The sequence below is a fragment of the Notamacropus eugenii genome, chromosome 6 (assembly GCF_028372415.1).
Source record: "Notamacropus eugenii isolate mMacEug1 chromosome 6, mMacEug1.pri_v2, whole genome shotgun sequence".
NCBI lineage: Eukaryota > Metazoa > Chordata > Mammalia > Diprotodontia > Macropodidae > Notamacropus > Notamacropus eugenii.
The window spans coordinates 42,233,266-42,257,027 of NC_092877.1; the positions used below are offsets into that span (position 1 = coordinate 42,233,266).

General features: G+C 45.7%; 1 protein-coding gene across 1 annotated transcript; it reads right to left on the bottom strand.

Annotated features, from left to right (window-relative positions):
• Positions 1 to 399: 399 nt before the first annotated feature.
• Positions 400 to 23,632, bottom strand: IGSF22 (immunoglobulin superfamily member 22). Its single transcript, XM_072619671.1, is given in 22 exon segments — positions 400 to 692; positions 1,273 to 1,602; positions 2,082 to 2,381; positions 3,088 to 3,280; positions 3,542 to 3,630; positions 9,091 to 9,387; positions 9,870 to 9,998; positions 10,286 to 10,459; positions 10,745 to 11,047; positions 11,562 to 11,858; positions 12,172 to 12,313; positions 12,407 to 12,531; positions 12,852 to 13,154; positions 13,622 to 13,894; positions 15,221 to 15,383; positions 16,288 to 16,401; positions 17,041 to 17,218; positions 17,422 to 17,461; positions 17,698 to 17,797; positions 18,254 to 18,390; positions 19,009 to 19,137; positions 20,174 to 23,632. Coding segments are annotated over 22 exon segments (4,002 nt in total). The 5' UTR covers positions 20,289 to 23,632; the 3' UTR covers positions 400 to 621.
• Positions 23,633 to 23,762: the final 130 nt, after the last annotated feature.

A 23,762-nucleotide genomic window follows, 5' to 3' on the forward strand; every position in this document is an offset into this window, starting at 1 on the left:
ACACAAATTATCCAAAAACTGACACTCCCTTAGTCTCCATCTCACCCAGTTCTCTTGGCGAAAAGGGACCTGGTCAACGAAAATAATGGGACAGCTTTTCCATGCCTAACTGCATTTTGATATGACAATACCTTAACCCAAAAGAATGGATTCTGTATGCTGAGAATTCCAGGTCCTTTTTTGGTGGGGGGGGGAATGAGACGTGGTTCAATCTGTTGGAGTACTGAGACTTGACCCTTTATAGATAATTGAGTAGAAGGTGACAAGAGAGAGGAGTATGTTGAATTCATTCCCATTCCCCAGAGCCTCTGGTGTGAGCTGCAAGTACAATAGAACTGATTGAAGAGGAGGCAGCCCTGGGAACAAACCTAAAGGTTACACACTTTCCCACCTGGGCTGCACAGGGTAGGAGTTCAAAAAAATCTTCAGTGGTTTTCCCTCCCCTCAGTATCAGGGGATAAGAGGTGAGATTGGTGGTTTATTATTTATTGCCTCAGAATTACCCCTAACCAAGGGCTATATCATCAAAGTCATATAGATGTGTGGATATTTTCCACTGAAGGGGGCAGTTTTTCCAGCTCCAGACTGGTCTTCCTGGCTATATAGCAGCTGGGCTGGGCTTCACATAAGATGCTTTGATTTCTTCTGTAGACTCTTAGTCACAGAGGCCAGCATGAATTTGTCATCTTTGTCTGAAAGGACAAGAGTAGTGTTAGCTAGGTCAGGCCTAAGTACTAACAAACTACTTAATCTTTCAGAGCCCCTGTCTTCTTCAGGCCAAAGGCCTAGTGTCCTACGATGGCTGACTGTCAGGGAGACTGATGCAGCTTCTGTTGGCCCAGGGGGGATTGCAAACCCCACAGTGGTCATGCATGAGAACCAGGGCTTCCTATTTCTGGACCTCTAAGTTTTACCTCATGAGTGACCTATCCTGAGTGGTTACTTGGGGCCCAAGCCCTCCCTGGATCTCCAAGAAGATCAGGGTGTGGGGATGTATACCCAAGTAATGTGAGACACTATATGTGTATATGAGTGAGTGATGCAGAGGAGGGAAGAAGGGGAGGAAACAAGAAGGAGGGGAGGAGAAGAGAAGGAAGGGAGAGAGAAAGAGAGAGAGGACATGAATAAGTCAGCAAACATTGTCTATTACATCAAGGCAGGATGTGTGTAGGTAGATCTGCTTGACTGGGAGGAACTTTTCCCATTCATGTAAGACCCAATCTAGCCAGGCCACCACAGACAGTCCCCTTCCTCCCTCAGACAATTGCTCACCATAGACAGTCAATGGACAGCCACATTTGTCTTTGCCCAGCTCATTTTCAATGAGCATGCTATAGTCACCGCTGTCTTTGAGGGTGCAAGTGGGGATGACAATGATGCAAACTCCACTGGTGGAATTGTACTAGAACTTGGAGTTGGCAGTGATGTTGACATCCCCCTTGTATAGAGTTACTGTAGGATGTAGGTTCCCCAAAAAAGCGCAGCTCATAGTACAGTCATGTCCTCGTGGCACTGCATGGGGCTTCAGTGGTGTGATGAAGCGAGGTGCATGGCGCCAGTCCTTGTGCTCATAGGGACACAGTTTGGTATTGAGGTCTTCAACTAGCGGGGAAGAGAGGGTTGAGGGAGCCAGAGAGAGTCATAGCGCCAGATAGTTGGAACTGGTGAACTGGAGAGGAAGTGGAGTTCTCTGTGCTCCCTAATTTCCCCAAGGTCTTAATGCTCCAGCATTTACTTAGCCCTCAAGGTTCTGATGTCCTTGAGGTGCCTCCAACCCTCCCGTCCTACATCCTCCAGTCTTCTCATACTCTTAAAGCTCTCTGACCTCACACTTCCTGGGGTCCTTGCCATTGCCCTTATATTCCTTGAGGTTCTTTGCCATTCTCCCTCCCCCTGGCACTGCTCCCCATACTCCTCAGGGTTCCCCAACTTACTCTGTGCTACCTACAATATTCTTCATTCTTCCCAAGGTGTCCCAACAGTCTATACACTCCTGGCAGTGTTCTTTCTACTCCTTGGGTTGTTTGGCATTTCCCTCCCTGGAGTTTTTAATGCTTTTTAGTTTCGCTGCTCACACTTACTTGGATCCTTGTTGACCAGCCAGGTATCCTTTGAGTCAAGTGGATCACTGTCCCCAATCTCATTCCGGGCCAGGACTCAGAAGTAGTATTTTCTTCCTGGCAAGAGCCCTGTGACAGTATTCTTGTTGCTAAAGACTCGATCAGCGGCCGTGAACCAGGTGGCAGTGCTGGCATCCCTCTTCAGGATGACATGGTGTGCCTCACCATCTTCCTTCACATCCGGACTGTGGTCCCAGCCCAGTGTCACTGTGTTTGGTACTTCCTCAAACAGTTTCAGGTTTGTGGGTGGTCATGGGAAATCTGAAGTCACAGGCCTAGGTCAGCTCCCCTGGATCCCCCCAACCAGGCAGTTGGGGTACTCGTGTGTGTGTGTGTGTGTGTGTTCTTGTCCCAGTTAGGAAGTTCTTCCTTTCTCTAGTTTAAAGTCCTCTGTTGTCTCTCAGAGGTGGTGATAGGAAACAACTTTTCCCTACTCTAGAGCCTTCATTTCCATCTCCCCTGCCCAATCCCCATCCTCTACCAGCACACTCCCTTCTAAGATGAATGAACTCGCTTCCCTATCCTTTCCTGTCCAGGAAGGTCTTCTTGGTCCTCAGAACTGTGGACTCAGCATAGTCTGTGCCTGACAAATGACCTCATCCAGCTGCTCTTTATGTTCTCCTGCTCACCTTACCCTGTTGGGGCCTTTCCTATAACCCCCAAGTTCTGTTCCTTAGCAAAACAGTGTCGCCCCTGAGATTTATCTTTGCTCTCCTTGTCTCTGTATCCTGAAGGCCCTGATTGACTTCCAGGGGCATCTCCCGAGACCCATCTCAGGATTATCATTTTAGAACCTCCTCTGTCTCTGAGTCCCACCTGCTGAAAATAGACCAATAAACAACTAGTTCCCACTGTGGTATCAGCTAATGAAGCCTTAATGGGAGACATCTTCCCAAAGGTATGTGCATTTTCACTGGAAGTTTCAAAAGCCTTCATATCCAAAAGAATTCCACTACTGAATCCATACCTGCCACACGAACATGGATGTCATAGTGGGCCTCTCCATACTCATTCTGGAGCAGGATGTGGTAAATGCCTGAGTCTGAGCACTTATTGCTATTGATGAGGAACTGAGAGTGATTCTTGCCCTTGGTGATGGTTTCTCGGCCCTTGGTGGGAATTCCATCCTTTTGCCAGATCACAGTGGGTGGAGGAGAGCCCTAGGTGGGAACCATGGACCAGACTGGAGTTATCTCCCTCCCCCTGTGGCAGCAACTTCCCTTTCTCCCCAAAACCACTTGATCATTTCTAACTGATCTGTATTCTTGATTCCCACAGGACCTTTGGTGTTGAGGGGTAGACATGTTCTCTATGGGGAGCTCTCAGGGAGGAGGAGAGCACTGAGGAGAGCTTGTGATGGCCATAGCTGAGGAGAAACGTTGCTTATATACATGGAATGGGGCTGGGTTCAAGGAACTCACATAGAAGAAAGCATGGATACACAGGGCCGTCCCAGCCCGCACCACCATGTGGCTCTTCAGTTGGGCACTGAGATCAAACCTAGGAATCGCTGGAATGGCATTGGAATAGTAAGGAGAGAAGGGGAAGAAAGAAAAGTGAGAGGATGAAAGACAGAAGCAAAGGATTACTAGGAAGGAAGGAGTGAGAATCAGGAGAAAGAGACAGAGGAGAGGAATGAGGAAAGGTGAAATAAAATCTGCAGAAATGACTTTTTTTTGGCCTACTATTAGGGGAAACTGTATGTGTTTTTGATTATATGTTTATCATATATGGGTGACTATATGGGTGATAGTCAACCCATAAGGGACTTCAGGGTGAACCTTTTCCTGAGGGAAAGATGTAAGCTGATGTTCATTAATCTATCTGTAGCACTGCTAATGTGGAAAACTACAGTACTAACCCAGGGAGCTGGTGGGATGGACCAGTGGGGGGCACCTTTTCAGAATCTGAAAGGACTGGAATTGCAGTGAGGCCAGGGAGAGGGTCTTTTCCCCTAAACACACTGGGAGTGGGATAGAGACAAGTAAGAGACTAATTAGATGAGAGTGGGGTTGTGCTGGCCTCTGTACTTAGGTTGAGATATCTCAGTATATGATGGTCATATTCTATGTTCTGTCAATTTGCCTCTCCATTAAATCCTTAAAAATCTCCCAATTTCTTGCTCAGGTGCACTGAGAAGGATAGGGGTGGAGGGGACTGCTGAGGGGGGAAAAATCTAAAGGAAGTGAAGTCTCCCAGAAGCCAGACACAGACTGGTGGCAACTGTAGAGATATTGGGGAAGCTTTGGAGGGGTGTAGTGAAGGTGAAGTGGCAAGAGAACACTTTGGAGGTGAGATGTTGGGTCAGCCCTTCCAAAATATTGATGTCCTATGATTGCTTTAGAATTTGGGGATACATTATCTCTTCAACTTCCTCTCCTGTTTATGTCCTGCTTACTGGGCAATCCTCTTTCCATTTTGGTGATATGCCATGCTAATCTACCTCCTATTATACTGGTTCCCCATTCACAGTCACCCAATGTCATTGCCTCCTCCCAAACTTTTATCCGTGTTCTGTTCAGCCATACTCCAACCCAACCCAGGCTCACTACAATTTGGTTTCAAGTGTGAGAGAAGCCACCAAAGCCCAAGGCAGCCTATTCAACTCTTGGGCAGTCCTAATTAGGAAGGTTTGACTGAAATCTCTCTCTTTTCAGTTTTAATCCTTGTCATCCATTTCTTTTTAGGCCAAGCAGAACATATCTAATCCCTTTCCCATACTGCAGCCTTATAAGTACTTGAAATCACCTAGCTTGTACCATGTCAGTCTTCTCTGTGATGGGCTGAGCATCCTCAGTTGGGTCCACTGATCCATATTTAGCATGGATTTAGCATGATCATCAGTATTCTTGCCATCCTGACTAGTCTCTTCTGGATGCCCTCTACCTTGTCACTGTCCTTCCTCAAATGTGTTACTCAGAACTGTACCTATGTGGTCTAATCATGGTAGAGTGTAGTCAGTCTGTCGCCTCCTCCATTCTGTACACTGTGCTTCTAACACAGCCTGGGAGAGAATTAGCTCTCTCAGAGTGCTGATTCAGATCACCATATGTGGAATTAAAAACCCCAGATTTTTTTTCCCATAGGAATTGTTACCTAGTGAAACACTATATTTGTAAAGTTGGATTTTTGAACCCAAATGTTAGACTTTACATTTATCCCTAAAATTCACTCTTATTTAGCTTGGTTGATTCATCAGAATCAGGTTCAGCTTGTCAAGATGATTTTGAGTTCTGATTCTGTCACTCGATGTGTTAGTTTTTTCTCCCAGTTTTCTGTTATCTGCAAGGTTCAACAGACCTTCATCCAAATTATTGATAAAAATAACTTCTAGATCCTGAACTTTAAAATTCTACCTCCTGGTCACAACCTCCTATCATTCCTCTGCTCCTGTTCCCAATAAGCTGACCTTTTGCCTTCATTAGGACCTCTGGTCTCTTGATACTTCTCTAGGTTGCTAGTGTATTTCCCCACCCCTACCCCTACTCTGGCAGCACTTATTTCTATGGCTTACCAGTAATTGCTCTAAAATTCCTCATTCCTCTTGACTTTCTACCATATCTCAATTGTTTATCTTCTTTCTTGAGTAAGCCTCAATATCTGATATCTCTGCTTATGCTGTAGGCTGTTGAGTATTGTTGGAAAAAGCAGCAAAACTGAGCTGACTGAATCCTTCACACAACAGTGCTGTCAAACTCCAATAGAAAGGGTACTAAACTGTACACAGCAATCCCTGCTGGCCTCACTGATCGCATACTAACATGGTCTACGTCCTATTGTATTTTTATTTATTTTGTTAAATATTTCCCAGTTACTTTTTAATCTGATTTTGGCTATATGGTATATACCTCAGTTGAGTCCTCCTGAGAGCGAAACAGTTCTTCTGCTCCACTCCCATTGGCTCCCTCTATATGTTTCCCATACAACTGTTTGAAACCTTTTCTTTGTACCTTCAATTGTACCTTCGCACCCCACACTAACAACAGAAGACTTGGCTTTCCACTTCTTAAGAAGAGTGAGGCCATCCGTTGAGAGCACCTTTAACTCCCTTCCATTCTTCAAAGTTTCTAAACCTATTCTTTCGTAGAGGATGAGGTTAGAGTATCCCTACTCCTTCATAAGGTTACTCAATCTATGCTCTGCTTGATTCTCATCCCATTTCAGACCAATTTTCTAGTAACCATTCCCTTTGTTTTTGGACAGGGACTTGTGATTTTATTGGTACAAGAAACTTCTCTTTTACCTACTCCACAAACAGTTTCACAGGTCAGTCCATAAAGAGCTTTACGGGTCACTGAGATGTTAAGGAACCTCCCTAAGGTCACATAGCCAGTATGTGTCAAAGGCAGGGCTTAAAGCCAGGTCTCCCTAGCTCAGGAGCTAGCTCTCTAGCTACTTTACCATAGCTCCTTGTCTCCGTTTTTAAATTTCTCCCTCTCATTTGACTCCTTTTCACCTGCATATAAATAAACATTTCCTTGACCCTTTTATTCCAAGCTCCAGTACCTGGGATTTAAGACCCTTAATCTGGACCCTACCTATCTTTCCAGGCTTATTTTATATCAGTCCTTTCCACACACTCTGTATCTCAGAATTCGAATACTTTCATTTTCTCCAATGTGCTGGGTGCTTTTCTGTCTCATGGCCTTTGATCAAGCTCTTTCCTATGCCTAGAAGGTATTTCCTCCTCCTCTTTGCTTGTTAGGGTTTTATCCATCCTGTAATACCTTATTCAAGTGTCACTTCCTCCTGGAAACCTTTCCTGTTTCCCCCAGGGGATCCTGGTCTTTTTTCCATTAGATAGTTCATAGACCTTTGCTGATACTTCTTTTTGCTTTGATTGCATATCTCTATGCTGACGATTCTCAAATACACTTAGTCAGCCCCAGCCTCTCTCCTAAACTCCAGACTTGGATCTTCAACTGCCTCTTGGCCATCTTAAACTGGATGCCCTACAGACATCTCCCACTCCACACATACAAAATGCAACTCATTAGGAACTTCCTTATTACTGTTGAGGGTACCACTTTCTTCCCAGACCCCTGGCTTACAACTTAGGTGTGCCATCTTCAACATCTTAATCTCTTCCCTGTATCTAATGTGTTGCCAAGTCCTGCTGATTCTATCTTCACTCCATCTCTTGTATATGCCCCCTTCTCTCCTCTGACCCTGCCACCACCCTGGTGCAGACCCTCAGCCTATACCATTGTAATAGCTGACTGGTGGGTCTCCCTGTCTCAAGTCTCTCCTCACTTGAGCACATCCTACACTCAGTTGATCTTCCTACAGAGCGGGTATGACCACCCCTATTCAATAAACTCCACTGGTTCTTTATCACCCTCAGGATCAAATATAAAATCCTCTCTTTGGTGTTCAATACCCTTTATCATATGGCTCCCACCTGCCTTTCCAGTTTTCTTACATCTTCCTCTCCCCACCTGTCCTCCAAATAAATGTCCATCTAGTGATTCTGGCCTCCTTTAGGTTTCTCAAATAAGACTCTCCCTCTCCTGACTCTAGGCATTTTTGCTGCCTATTCCTCATACCTGGAATTCTCTCCCTCTTCTTCTTCAAGTCTCAGCTAGAATCCTGCCTTCTACCAGAAGCCTTTTCTTATTATCCTAAATGCTAGTGCCTTTGCTCTTAGATTGCCTCCAGTTTATCCCGTCTGTATCTTGTTTGGACACAGTTATTTTCATGTTATGTACCTCGTGACATTGTGAGCCTCTTGAGGACGGAATATGTTTGACTTTCTCTGTATTCTCAGCAATTAGCATAGTGCCTGGCACATAGTAGGCATTTAATAAATGCTGTTGATTGGCTGACTTTCTATGGCAGTTATTAAACATTATTTTGGATCATAGTTATTTGTATATATATAACATTTTTCTGTTTAATGATCTACATTAAGATGAGCAGCTAGCTCGTGCAGTGAATAGAATGCTGGGTCTGGAGTCAAGAAGAACCGAGTTCAAGTCAAGCCTCATTCACATAGTAGCTGTGTGACCCTGGGCAAGTCACTTCACCCTGTTTGCCTCTTTTTCCTCATCTGTAAAATAAGCTTAGAAGGAAATTCCAGTATCTTTGCCAAGAAAACCCCAAATAGGGGGTCATGAGGAGTTGAATATGACTGAACAACAACTACACAAGGGCAAGGATAATGTCTTCTTAAACTTTTTAATCCCTCCCTCCTTCACTAAAGGCACCTAGTGCTGTGATAGTAATAATTTAATAATTGTTGGTTGGACTGAATTATTGGATTACACATAGTTCAGAAGCCAACAATTCAAAGGAACTCCTGCTTAGTAAGGAAATGTTCACTAGAAGTCCCATATAGGTTTACATCATATATATCCATAGATCTAGATTATAATCCCTCCCCCCATGTTTTAGGAGACAGATTCATGAGTTGCTATCGCCAAAAAGCTTCCTCCCTGGTTCAATCTTGTGATGATGAGCCTCTGAACTTAGCTGGGCTGGTCTTCTGGCCACATATATGCATTCTGAATATGGACTTATACTGGGATCATCTGAACCTCAGTAGCATTAGTATTCCATTGGTATAGCTTCAAAGAGCCCAGGGTCATCACCAACCTATCTATGCAGCATTAGGCCGTCATCACCCCATGTAATTCCCACCAACAGTGAGATAAGGGTCCTTTGTCCACAGACATTTAAACAAGCAAAATGAGAAGTCATTTCTTCCCTCTCAGCTTGCTTCCTTCCACAGCACTCTAGGTCATAGATAGTAGGTTTGGTCTCTTGATGCTATGGAGGGAGAAGCAGAGAAAGATAGAAATAGAGACATGCATGAGCCTTCCCTCTCCTGTCGCCTTCTGTGTAGGAGCTCAGGCCAGGACAGACCATATAATGTTCTTCCTTAGTCTAAGGGAGTCCCAGTGTTCCCCAAAAGGTGATGGAAACCAGTGGAAGGGTGAATTCAATGTCTGAGCTCCTTGTGCTCCCTTACCTGGTGGAGGCATGGCCCGGACACCTTCATCCAGCTCAACAGGCTCCCCAACACCACCTTCATTAACAGCTCGGATGCGGAAGAAGTATTTCTGCCGCTCAGTCAGGCCACCCACAGTGTAGCAGGTACCTGAGATGGGGATCTTTGTACACTTAGACCATTCCTTTGTGTCCTCTGCCCTCATCTCAAGGATGTAGCCAGAGGGAGGGTCCCCCTCGATAGGGTCCCACCAGGCCAAGGAGATACTGGAATCTGAGGAATCAGCCACACGTAGACCCTGCACCAGCCCAGGGGGCTCTGAGGCAACACGGACACCATTCATTTAGGGATCATCGCCAACCCTCCACCTACCCCTTACTCAACCCCCAACCAAACCTCCACCTATACAACCCATATATTTATCTTTTACCCAAATTGGGAAATGTTGCCCATTGAAGTCCTATTATTCAACCATCTACCTACACCCCTATTCAGGTCCTATACTCATGGCATTCTTCCATCTGCCTCCATGCTTATTCCTTGTCCAGTCCACTAAATCCTTGGTCTCAACTCATGCCAATGCCCACTTTCAAAAACCTTATCCCCGTCCTCTAAATCATTGTGTCTACATCCTATTTCCTGTTAGACCGAAACTCCCTGAGGATAGGAACTATGTCTCTCCAAGAGGAGAAACTAAGTTTCTGCCTTTATCCTACATAGCACCAATACAGTCCATAGAAATTCAACTCCCCCCATATTTATGGGGGAACAGGGCAAGTATATCCTCAACCTAGACTCACTGATAGGATCCTTGGCTACCACAGATGGGGAGGGCATACTTGGCTGTCCTTGTCCTGCTCTATTCACAGCAATTACCCGGAACTCATATTCAGTGTCCTCTAGGAGACCATCCACTTTGCACTTGGTATCTAGAAAAATAGACCAAGGGGAGACCAGAAAATGGGGGTAGACACATAATATACAAAGCTCACATAGTGGAAACATGAAATGGGAGACAACCAAAAATGGAGTCCACAGAAACAGAGTCCATGCAGTGTAACTCAACCACATACAGAGTCTATAATAAGCAGAACCCAATGGTTATGGAGGACAAGTAGTAATGTAGAGAACCAGCATGGTATGGTATTTGATAGGAGTAAAATAAGAATATGTTTTCTGGGCCCACCCAGACAAGGTCTCCTCTAACAACCCTCACCCTGGATGGGATCCTTGTTAACTGGCACCCATAAGTTGCTCCCTTTCTTCCTTCTTTCTACAATGTAGCCAAGTACTGGGGCTCCACCATCTTGGGCTGGTGGATTCCACGTGATGGTCACTGCTTCTTTGGTCACATCTGAAACCTGTGGCTGAGAAGATAGGCCAGGGGGCTCTGCAAGAATCACAGGAAGTGGTAAGTCATATGGAATGTGAAAGTGAATTGAGAATACCTAATCAGTGTGGATCTCTTCCTTAACAGAAAAGCTTCAACCTTCCTACCCTACCACCCTGCTAACCCAACCATTCATCAGTAGAGTCTAGGATTCTCCCTGTGGGAGGACCTGTTCATCTTTGTCCCAGTGATCAACAGCCTTTTTATTGCCCAATGTCCTTTAGTAACCTATGTTCTCCAATTCTGAACAATTTTCCACAGTAATTAATGAGTACCCACACTAACCAATGGGATTTCCTGCAAAGACCTCCTCTGTCTCCAGTGGGTCGCTCACACCCTCAGAGTTAACAGCTCAGATTCGGAACTGATAAGCCTTCCCCTCCTCCACTTTGTTGGTAGAGAAGTTGGTCACTTTACCGCTGACCTCCCTAGCCTTGATCCAAGATTTCTTCCCAACTGCCCTTCGTTCTATAATGAAATGTGTCACTGGCTGACCTCCATTGTCCTTTGGGGCCTTCCACTTCATATGGACACAATTGCCAGAGAGTTCCAGGAACTCCACATGACCCTGAGGTGGCTTGGGTCGATCTGAGGAAAATACAGGAGAAATGGGACCCATATAAAGTTCAAGCAAGTAAAGAGGGGAAGACTGGTATCCTTGGAGAAAGGGGGCCCTGGAGGATTCTATCATTATAGAAAGGACTTGATCATAAGGTGACCACCCAGGTTAGATCGGAGTTGAGAGTACAGAGATTCTGATCTCCCTACCCTTGATAGACTTGCATACTTTGACCCTTATTCTTAAAACCTTTCATCTGCCCAGGAAAAGGTAAACTGTAGACTTTGGGAGCTCTGACCTGCTGATTCCCTCCTTTCTGACCTTTTGGAGTTCATTCTACTCCTCTTCCCATCCTGCTCCCTGCTAATATCATAGAGAGAGTAGAAGACCCCCAAGTGACATAGTACGGTGTGTGTGTATGTGTGTGTGTGTGGGGGTGCTAACACTTAAGAGCCCTATCCTCATCCTATCTCCCTTCACTGAATGTTCTCTTGTGCAAGTGATCCCATTTTTCCTACCCTACCCCCATCCCTGCTGCCTCACCAAGCATGCTCAGGTACAGTGTGGCAGTGACTGAACCATGGTCATTCTTGAGCTTGAGAAGAACAGCACCACTGTCTTCAAGAACACAATTGGAAATCATCAGCAGTGCCTGATCATCCCCCCACTCCATGGTCACGCATTCCTCCTCAGTCACCTCTACCCCATCCTTGTACCATGTCACCTTGGGTGATGGCTTGGCCCGGAACGGAACCTTGATGTTGGCTGTTTGGCCAACCTTGACGGTAACAGGGTGTGCAGCCAGTGCCTCCAGCAGTGATGGGTCAATTGTAGGGGGGTCTAGGAGAGAGAATGGTGTCAACACTTACCACATGGAGACAGATCCTCTGATTAGAGGAAAGGGTGAGTGCTGCTTGTGCCACTTAGAGAAAGAGGTTCATCACTGTGCATTACCCTTAAAGGCAGATTGACTGTTCCTCATCTGAAGGGGGCTGGCAAGTTTGGGGGATGGGAGAGAAGGGTTAAGTATTTGTTCAATGATGGAACTGAGGAATGGGGTATAGAGAAATTCTCAACCTTCACTTCCAGGGTACTTGGGTATGAATGTTTCTTTTCAGGAAGGGAAAGCCGATATAGGGATGGAGGACAGTACCTGCGATGAAGACAGAAGCCTCACTCTCTGCACCTTTGGCCCGGAATGTGTACTTGCCCTCATGTTCTGGGCCCATGTTGGGGAAGATGAGTTTGTGGACTGCTCCTTGCTTCACAATCTGCACCCCACTCAAGTCTGTGATCTGGACATGATAGAATCGGGTATCAAGGCCTTTTGGAGTCCTCAAACTGACCCCTGCCTCTTGTCTTCACCCTGTTCCAGTCCCGTTTTCTACCTCTTTGCCATCCTTCAACCAAACTCCTTCCACCTTCTCATCATTCAGCACCACACACAGTTCTGCTAGACTCCCTGTGGCTGCATGTACATCTAACATCCCACTCTTCATGGTGGCCAAACGTTCTGAGAACAAGGATCTTATTTTTGAAAGGGGAGGAGGGAGGTAGACAGGACCAGAGGGAACCAGTGGCATCTGGGTGTTCAGCAGGGACAGGCATGACTATAGCTATGTGCACAAGTTAAGTAAGAGGAGGGTTGGTAAAGGATGATGAGTATGGGATAGATAGTTCATGTGGGATAGATGGTTGGGGGTTAGTGTATGGTGGTAGTATGATTGACAGGAGGGTCAGTGTGGACTGGTCAATACAGGAAGGTCTATAGAGTCATTAGGAGGGTGTGTTGGAGAGTTTTTGGGGGATCAATAGGGGATTAAAGAGTCATACCCTCTACGGTCACTGTGCACAGTACAGGCACAGTAGCAGTGCTGTTGTATTCTGTGGGGTCCCCATCCTGCATAGCCACCACAGTGTACTCGCCTCCATCACTGAGTTGTGCATCCTCAGTCACTAGCTCTGCTCTCTTGCCTTCATGGCTCATGCTGTACTTAGCCCCATGAGTTAGCACCTTCCCATCCTTCTTCCACTTCAAGGTCACATCCTTGGACGTCAACTCACATTCTAGGCAGGCCCAGCTCCTTTCCTTTACACGAACATTCTTCAGGGTACTTACAAACTTGATGGGAATGCCTGCAATACCAGACACACCCACTAGGCCTTCCCTTCCTTCCTGCAGACCCCAACAGCTCTATTTGCAGAGTTCTTTGAAACTACCTCCCTAGCCTCTGAGGTCTGGGGGGCAAGTGCCTGTGTACATGTGCATGCTTTTCCATGTGTTTTGGATTCATGTGTGTCTCTATATATCTGTATCCTTTCCCATATGTACAGATTCTTGTGCATCCTACTATCAGTGTTTTCATATGTGGCCAAGGGTGTTCAGATGACCCCATGGGATATACACATGTATTCAGTGGAGACTAGGGTTGGGGGAGGGAACAGAAAGAGAACTGGATTCCTCCCTTTTTGATAGCTTCTCTCAATATTCACTAAGTATCGTGAGAAACACTAGCTTTGAATTATAGTAGCAGCTTTTCCTTCCTCAAGAGTTTGAGGCCTATTGGGTGATACAGTTTCTGTGTGTGACCCTGGCCACTCACGGTCAATGGTAAGAAGGGCCTTCTGAACCAGTCCCCCGGCCTCAACAGAGAATTCCCCACTGTCAGAGAGCCTTGCATCCTTGATCTTGAGTGTGTGGGTCAGCCCATATTCTGACACAGAGATCTCATATTTGTCATCCCTTTTCAGCTCCTTCCCGTTGAACTTCCACACAGAGTCAGGCATCTTCTTAGACAGGCTAATCTCAAACACTGCTGTCTGGTGCTCTGTGACCTTCACTGGCTTCATCTCCCCAATAATCTTTAGAGGCTCATCTGGAGGGCCATATGGGTCACATGGAAAGGAAGGGACAGCAGTCACAGCAGCTAGAAGAACCTTCACCTTCCGCACCCCCCCCCCCCCCCCACTCCTACAAGCCACACTCTGTGGGGGACTGACTTTCAGCTACATCCCAGACCACTCTCACTGAGGGCTTCCTGACTCCCCAACTAGTTGCTGTAAGAAAACAGTTGTTGGTTCTTGCTTAAGAAATTAATTCCACAGGAGCACCACCTAGTGATCAGTTCCTGCCTCTTCTCTCAAGAGACTGGACCACTGCTTACAGACCACTGGACCAGGAACCAACGAAACATGAGAATAGTAATTCTGATTTACAATAGCAGCCCCTTTCTTCAAGAGTTTGAGGTCTAGGTGGAACTCAAGAATACTATGTTTGATGTAGATTCTAGGGGCTATCTGCTATAGACTTGTGAGTTAAAAAATAAAGTCATTCTTTAATTGGGTAAACATTGGGAGGGAGCAGTAGACAGGAAAGATATTTTTTTGCAGTGTTTTTCTCTTGTTTCTCCTACTTCTTACTCTAACGGTGGTACTAGGGCATTTTTCTGTATGCGTGATACCCTTAGAGATATGGTCTTTTCTGGCATAGGAATATCCACCAGCACCCTAAGGTCTATTGAACAGGTTTATTTGAATATAGGATCATAGGATCATAAATTTAGAGTTGGAAGGGACCCTAAAGGTCATCAGATCCAACCTCCTCATTTTTACAGATGGAAAAACTGAGGATCAGAGAGGTTTAAATGACTTGCTCAGAATTACTGAGCTAAGTAAATGTCTGAGGTGTGGCTAGAACCTAAGCCTTCAGTGCTCAGGACCTAAATTACTCTAATTTCCTCTTCCCCCTCTCTGCTGGTTTGAGAAAGGGGAAAGGAAGGAATCAGAGATATGAAAAGAAGGGGGACTTGGTCTTGCTGGGTGAGGTCAGAGAAAGTTAAATCAAAGCCTGTGAAAGAATCCATCATGAAGCCAGGATACATATTTGCTCCATCTTTGGTGTGAGGGTCCCAAAGAACAAGGGGGAAGGAAGATAATATAAGAGAAGAAAAGTCAAACAGTGCCCCTCCCACCTTTTGATTTTTCTTACTCTCTCTGATCAGTTTTCCTCTTCTTCCAAATTGTACTCAGCATAGCCAAGTGTCTGTCCTTCATATCCAGAGTATGGGTGACTTTGCTCTACTCTTGGAGAGTAGAGGGACTCTAGACTCATCTCCCTTTTTCCCCTTATCTCCTCCTCCTCCTCCTCCTCTTTTGTCTCCCCCAAGGGCCCTCATTCCCCCCATCTTTCTGATCCCTCATACCCAGAACAATGAGCTCCGCGCTCAGCCGCTTGTCACCCACAGCTCGCGTATAGATGCCGGCATCGTTCATGTTCACATTGGTGATAATCAGCATGTACTTGGTACCCACCTGCTTTACTTCATACTTGCCCAGGGAGTACTGGATCCTCAGAGGCTCCATTCTCTACAGAGTGGTATAGGAGGAAATGGCAGAAGCTCAAGACTCTTTGGATGCACCTACCCCAACCCAGATACAACGCAGAGGCTCTGGTGGGCTGATCTGATGGATATCTGATGGAGATCACAGTCATCCCTACTGGCCTATCAAACGAGTATATTTGGACATGACATTCTGGTCTTGTCTCCCTGCTCCCTATTGGTCTGGAAAAGGGGTGGGGGGAAGAGAGGACTTAGAAAGGTTAACATCTAACATCTGACATCTCTTCCCAGGATGTTTAACCACAGGGAATATTTCTTGCAGGGTCTTTGGAAGACACAGTCACAAAGAAGTTCTGGGAAGTATCTCCAGCATACAGTGCCCTCCTTTCCTTTGCCAAGATCTCATGAACAGCCTGAAATTCTTCCATTTGAGCTTCATTCCTTTGGGTTAAACATTGTTCCCTCCAAGTATTCTCATTTACAATGCCACTTCCCTTTAGAAGAAGACACCTGAAATCCCTTTTGCCTCAGAGCAAAGAAGTCTTCCCAGAAAGAAGGTACAGAGAGCATAGTGGCCAGAGAACCAGGTGCAGGGTTGAGATGATTTGGGTTTAAACCCTGTCTCTAACATACTGGCTGTGACCCTGGGCAAGTCCAGTATCCTCTTGGTGCCCCAAGGCAACTCTCTAAACCTGTGAGTGGCAGAGGGGATAATGGTGGAGCTTCCTGCATCATTGGTATCAGAAATAGGGTTCAGAAGGGACAGAGCTTTAAAAGGGAGGATTATGGAATACAGCAGAAATGAGAGAAAGACCACTTAGACCACTGGCTGACAGTAGCCACAGAAGAGGAGAACTCAAAGTGGTGCTGGTTCAGAGGAAGGGGGAGAGGGAACAGTATCACCACGTTCTCTCTGAAGGGAGGCAAACCATGATCCATATCATCTTTATGTTGGGGTCCTTCAGTTCCATTATGCAGTCAAAGGTCACTGTGCTATCCACTTTGGCCTCTACATCCTCCAGGGGCTTTATGACACGGATGGCCTAAGAGTTTTCAAGGATGAAACAGGCAAGATGGAGTGACTCTGGAGATTTCCAAGGCCATCCCTACCCTATGTGTAGCTTCTGGAAGCTCCCTTTTATTGATTGGGGTGAGCATGGCTCTTAGAGTTAGATAGATATTAGCTGTGTGACCTGGGCAAGTCCCTTCACTGCTGCCTGCCTCTGTTTCCTCACCTGTAAAGTGAGGATAATGATAATACCTACCTCCCAGGGTTGTTGTGGGAATCAACTGAGAAAATATTTGTGAAGTGCTTTGCAAACCTATAAATACTACATAAATTTGAGCTATTATGATGAAGAACCCATGCTCATGCTATAGTAATATTCCATCTTTCCTCACTGTGTCCCCCTCCCTGCCAACTGATGAGGGGAGGTAAGAGGAAGTAAATTACTCTGTGCAAGGAATCTATTCCCATCCATCAGTAAAAAATTCAAACTTTCTGCAAGGTTTTCAGATCTTCCCATGGATTGTGGTGATGGTCCCCCTCCAACTCCACCCTCTAGGAAGGGGGGAGTTCCTATATCCAAGTGTCATCATCATGAGATGTCTATGGGTTCCAGCACCCTACCTGTCCTCCTCAACCTCCCTGCCTCCTGGATGTCCCCACTCTCTCTACTGACCTCCACCTCCACCTTCTTTTTCATCTCCTTGAGCTTTTTGAGCAGTCCTCGGAAGTCTGTGAAGCCATATTCCATGCAAACCTTCTCAAAGTCCTTCTTAGGCACCTTGTACAAGATCTCCAACATCTCCTTCTCATCTGCCACCTTCTTCTGCTGCTTCTTGGGGGCAGGGGGTGCTCTGAGAGTGGCCAGGATTAGTTTAGTCACCTTTCCCTCCTTCTGAATCTATACATCCCCTTCCTTTCCTCTTTTTCCTGCCCTGGGATCCAGGGTGAGCTAAGTTCTCTCTGGAGGAAATGAGGGGGACTTTAGCCCAAAGGGTTCTACACTGAGATAACACTCATGGAGAAGGGCAGGGTTGTAACAGGGTCTGACTCTCACCTCTTTTTCAGCGTCTTCTTGAAATCCATCTTTTCTTGACCTGGGAGCCAAGAGAAAGACTCAGTAAGTACAATGAAGGTTGGGTACATATGACCCCTTCCTGTTTCCCCAAAAGAAGGATGTGGTCCAGTTATACCATTATTATTATACCATTAACTGGTATGATCCAGTTAATGAGGGTGTGGGGACTCATCACACCCAGTAACAAGGGTAGGATGGATTGTCTCCCTAATAGGGATTGTGGTTACCTGCTGATAAAGACAGTATGTAACTCACTGTCAGTCACTGTTAGGGACACGGTGTAGATGGCATCAGCATGTTCATTGGTTGCAATGCATTTATAGTTGTCTGAGTCATCCGAGGTTAGTGGCTCTAACTGGATAAAAAGCAGAGGGGCAAAGTCAGTACGTGTGAATGTGTGTGATGGACTGGCCAGTGAGTGAATGAATGCAGACAGGAAAAAGAATCCAGTGGACTCAAGCTACAGGGTTTACCACTTGTCTCTCCTCCCCTCTTCCCTTCTTTCCTTCTTCCTGTCATAATAGTAATAACTTTTATATAGTGCTATAAGCCAAGCTCTGTGCTAAGCACTTTTACATATATTATCTTCTTTGAGCCTCACAAGGTAGGTGCTAATATGATCTTCATTTTATAGATGAGAAAAATGAGGGACGCAGAGGTGAAATGACTTGCCCAGGGTCACACAAAGAGTAAGGTGATACTGTATATGAACTCAAGTCTTCCTGATTCCAGGCCTGGGGGTTCAATCGACCTGTCTGCCCTTAGGAAAGTAATATTTAAACTCTTGGGAGGGTAGGGGTCTGCCTTTTACCTTTAGCACATGCTCCTTGTTGATGCTGTCATAGAATATTTTGGCACTTTCCTTGATGGGGATACCACTCTCCCTCTTCCAGGAGACAGTGGGCCTGGGGTTGCCCTGCACTCGGGCTCAGAATACAGCCTTGTCATCTAGGGAATCATAAGTTCAGAACTGGAAGAGAAATTAGAGGCTTTCCAATCCAACCCCTCTTTAAAAAAAATGAATGAACTGAGGCCCAAAGAGGTTTAATGACTTTCTGAAAGTCACATAGGTAGAAAGTAGGAGAGCTGAGATCCAAACCAAGGTTCGCTGACTCCGAATTTTTATTTCCACTGCACCATGATGCATGGTCATGGTTTGCTCAGATGGATTTCGGTATTCTACCTTGTTTCTTAGAGGGCTTTGGGAAGCCCTCCTGTTATGGAGAAGACAAAGAATCCAGTTTTGGATACATCACTCTCTCATATATCATAGTTAAATGGGTACCTGTCTCATCTCTCTTCCAGTATCCTAACCTGTTTCATTGCAAGCCTCCTAATAGCAGAATCAATGTCATAACTGTTTTTGTGATTTAATAAATGCAGCTTGGTGAACTGAACTGAATTCCCAGAGAATCAAACTTTTCTGAGCCCCAAACTGTCTTCTCAGACTGAGCTGAGATCCTGCTAAAGTGGCTGTGCCCAGGACCAGATCTATGTGAGGGGCCAGTCCCAGGGAGGCAGGGACCATCTAAATTAACCCCCAGAGAGGGAAGGGGAAGGGCTCACCCTCTGGTGAAGTGATAGGGGTAGGCTTCTCCACAAACTCAGGGACGCTTTCACCTGCTGGGACTTCTGAGCTTCGTGTAAACAAACTAAAGAATTCCACATGGCTGAAAGACTTCCGAGATATCTCCTCTGTGGGAGGAAGGATGAGGGTCAGTCAAGGAGGAAGGTGTGTGTGTGTGTGTGTGTGTGTGTGTGTGTGTGTGTGTGTGTGTGTGTGTGTGTGTGTGTGTGTGTGTGTGTGTATATGATGGGCCTATTGGAGGTAGATGATGGATGGGACTTTTTGGACCCTTAAGGGGCCTGTCTAGAGCTGTGAGCTCATTACTCAGTCATCCCTTGGAACACAGGGTCCCAGGTCTAGTTTTCCTTTGGGTCATTTCCTTTTGGGTCATTTTCTGTGCATTTATTTTCAATATGAGTAATGATTTATTTATACTGCTTCTTACCTCATTTTCAGAAGTAGCACCAGCATTTTTCTACATTCTGGGAGGTATCTGTACCCAGAATAAGGTGGAGAAGAGGGGGCACCCCATGGAGAGGAAGTTAAGAAGCTTCAGAAAGGACTCCCTGCCCAAAGCAACCCTCTTCCCACTCTTAGTGCCTCTCATGGATGTGCTGGAGCCAGCTCCAGAGTTGATTGTTAACCTTTCAATATGATCATTTACACCTTAGAAATCAGCAAATAATACAGGTCAGGAATTGGTTTATTGTTTTGTTAATTGCCTAGACTTAAGGAAGTGATGGAGAAAATATTAATAATGCAGATTAAACTTAAAGTATATCTGTATATTTTCCTCCTTGGAGACTTGGTTGTTAAACATTTACCAGCACATCCCTGCACTGAAATTCCACCATTAGAACTTGATTCCTTTGGCCTATGACTCCTATTGCCTTGATCCCAATTACAATACAAGGGGAAATCATAAAGGGGTTCCTACTAAAATCCCATGATTCACTGTTTTCTAGAAAGAGTGGCCTTGGAGGAAAGGGTTGGCTTTTGAGGGGATGACTTAGGGGTGGATAGAAACTTAGTTCGGCATCTTTGGTCCTCCTGAAGGATCTTCTTGAGAAAGTTCAATTTCTCTGGTCCTGATAGGAGAAAGGTTACTATTTGGCACCTGCTGTCTGACTTCCAGACACCTAGTGAACCCCTTCCCAAACTTGCCTCCCACGACCTTAGTGGTCTGAGAGAATGTCTGTATACTGGTAGTGGTGGAGCTGGAGAACTCCATGGATACATGTTCCTTCACCATCTGCTGCTGGTGGATTGTTGTCGTCATGGTAACAAGGAGTATAGTCCTGTGGGAACAAGGGAGGATGGTTAGATTTGGAAATGGAGATATAAGAAGGGGAAAACCCAGGGAGAAAAATTAAAGAGTATAATTAAAAAAGCGAGGTGAGGGTATGGAAATATGGAGAAAATAGCTAGTGGAGGCATGATAGGAGGATACACGTCAGTCAGTAGCTTGTGTTAAGAACCATCAGTCAGATCAGGAAGGCCAGGTCTGCCCCATCCTGTTTCCTTTTTTCTGACCCAGGACCTGGCCCATTCTCCTCCCCACCCCCCTCCCCTCCATATCTCTACTTTTTGGGTTTCTATTTGGCGGAACTCTGAGCTGTCCAATTATAAAATTAGTAGGGACACAAAACTTGCTGAAGAGAAGAGGCAGAAGTGTCTGGGGGCAGTTGGCTGCTTCCTTTGGAGACAGGAAAGGGTCAGAAGAGCCCTGGGCTAATGGTCATGGCCTGGTCCAGTTGCTAAGGATGGGAAACAGGCAAATGAAATGGGTTGCAGTTGTCTTTCCTTGGACCAAATAACTTAGTGGAAGATGTCAACCTATGGAGGGTACACTGGGCATTGGCAAAAGGAAGAGAAAATATTTTGTCCTATTGGACAGGAGTGGGGATAGGAATTTTTGGTTGAACAGAGCAAAAAGAGAAGTTCCCATGGTCCTCTGAGGAGACCCCTAAGTGGGATCCCTGTCAAAGATCCCAAAGAGCTAAATAGCTCATAGTCATTCTGATTCCAGAGTTGAAAATGTTCAACTAGCCCAGAGACATTTAGCTTCTGACTTTTTCCTTCTGAAAGATCTGAAGCTGGGATTAAATTGGAAGTGTAATCTTACTTGGTCCCCAGGTGTCCATGGGAACCTTGCTCTGCTCATCTTGTTTACCCCTAAATCCCCACTGCTCACTAAGGGAAAGACTAAAAGGGAAACTGACCCCACTCATCTCCGTGCCCAGGCATGTGCTCCCTGCTGGGGCAGCACCTCCTCTAAATCCTTTGGGGATTGGGAAAAGTGCCTGAGCCTCCTCTTCTGCCAGATGTAGTAGACCATGATATTACCCAAGGGCTTCTCTTAACCTCTTAGAATATCTCAGAAGGGAGGAGCAGAGATGCCAGCTGACTACTCCCAATCCTCCCCTGCTCCCAGCCTCCCTTCCAACATTTATGACTCAGGGGTCAGGGCAACTCTGCTGAATCAGCAAGATTTTCATTCCCAGGGAGTCTGAAGAGTCTCTATATAGTTTTAGAACTGTAAGAGACCCTTAGAGCCTAACCATCTTCATTTTACAGAAAAGGAAACCGAGGCTCAAAGGGTTCAGCTGATTTGCTCAAGGTCATATAGGTAGTAAGTGAAAGAGTTGGACTCTGAACTTGGGTCCTCTGGGGTAGAATTGCATAGTGAGGGGGGACAGGGCTCTTTAACAGTTATGGCCATTGGGCTGTAGCTGTTGAGAGATGGCAGGGGGAGATCGCTTGGTACCAAAGCAGTAGAAAAGAAAAAAAAGACCTGAGAAAGACCTTCTTGTGGCTCAATCTGGAACAGGGATGAAGAGAGGCTGTAGCAAATCTTCTTTTCTGCCCTCAGGAGTCTTAATTTTAAGAATAATAAAAACAATCCCTGTGAATGCTGGACTTAAAAGTTTACAAAGCATTGTAATATACACAGTCTCATAGGAGTTTCATTAGTAGCCTTGTGAAGCAGGGATTTTGAGGTCTGTTTTACAGAAGTAAGACTCAGACATATGACTTGCTATCTGCTCCAGTAGCTTTAACCTGAGTCCTGTCCTGAAGTCCTTGACCCCAGGCTCTAGGTATTTCCATCCCTCCCATTCCCATTCCCATTCCCATGACTTGCCACACAGTCAATGGAGTAGCCATCTCTAGAACCCAGGTCTCCTGACGCCCAGTACAGGGCCATTTCAAAGGGTGACCAAGACCTCATGAGCAAGGAAGTTGGCTCACCATATGTGATATAAAGATTGTTGTTGAAGTCTACCAGCCCTAGCATAACACCCTAGCACATACCTTAAAACTGTCTGCCCTATTTTCAATGCCCAGCTCTTCAGTTAAGCCCTAACCCATTCTCTGTCTTCCCTTTCAGCTTGTTTCTCTGCTCCCCTCCCCTCCCCACTTCTCTCCTCTCTTGCCCTTCCTGAGGATGGTGGTGACGAGTGGGTCAGCCTCATCCCAGTGGAAATATAAACTCCAGCTTCTTGGATGCTTTACCTTCTGAGCTGTTTCCTGGTGGCTTTGGACTCTGATTTGTACCTGGAGGTCTCTGTGTCTTCAGCTCTCAGCCTCACACCTCACACTTCCTTGTGGTGGCTGCCTCCTCACTCTGCACTGGACAGACAGGGAGGGCAGTCAACAGCACTTTAAATATTCCTTCCCATGGGACTCATGCCTTGCCAAAGCCAGCAGCTGCAGGGGGCCAGGAATGACCCCTTCCCCTAATGGACAGCAGGGACATCTTTGGAGGTTGACATCTACACTATTCTTTGGACAGCTTACCAGAAGCAACTGAGGTCTGTGAGGGTCTGTGATTTTGCCTTTCTTACAATAACAATGATAATAATTATATTTATTTAGCACTTCAGTATTTACAAAGTCTTTTTCCCACAACAGCTTGGTGAGGTAGGTAGTACAAGTATTATTGTGCTCCTTTTACAGATGAGGAAAGTGAGATTTGGTGAGGTCAAGTCACTGTATCTCAACTTTGGAAGAGATCTCAAAGGTCATCTGGCCTGACCCATAGCTGAGAAAGAATCCTCTTCAATATACTGTGCAAGAGGCCTTCTCATCTTTGCTTGTAGACATGTAGTGAGGCAGAACCCACTCCCTCCCACAGCACACAATTCAAATTTTTTCTTTTTATATAGCTCCAATTGCTAGGAAGTGTTTTCTTATCTCAAGCAGAAAAGTGTTTTGCCTTCTGGGGCCAAGAACGATTCCTCTTCCAGCAGAAAGACTTCAGTACTTACTCTAGGACAGCTTTAGGAATACCTCTGTAAGCCTTCTTTAGGTTTAGAGCTAGTAAATGTCTGAATCACAGAGCTAGGAAATGTTTCATTATCATTTGAACACAGGTCTACTGTCCCCTAAATCCAATGCTTTCCACTGGAAAGCAGGCTGATTGTCCTGAAGGACTCTGTTTGTTTACAGATATGTTAGGTCTGTGCTGAGGGGAGCCAGGTGAGGTAGGGAGGGGTAGGAATTAATGAAGATTCTGGCAGGGATCCAGAACAGAATGATAGAGCACATCAGAATAATAGAGGGAGCCTTTTCATTCCTTTCCTCAGGTACCCACTTCTATTTATTTCTAGAAAGGATTAGGGCCGCAGGTCTGTCTCTGAAATAGGAAGAGAATGAAGACCTCAAATTAGGCCAAAGGAGCAAAAGCAAACATAAGATATTAAAGGCATTATTCAGAGGAGGGCAATATATCTCAAGCCATCCTCCCAACTCT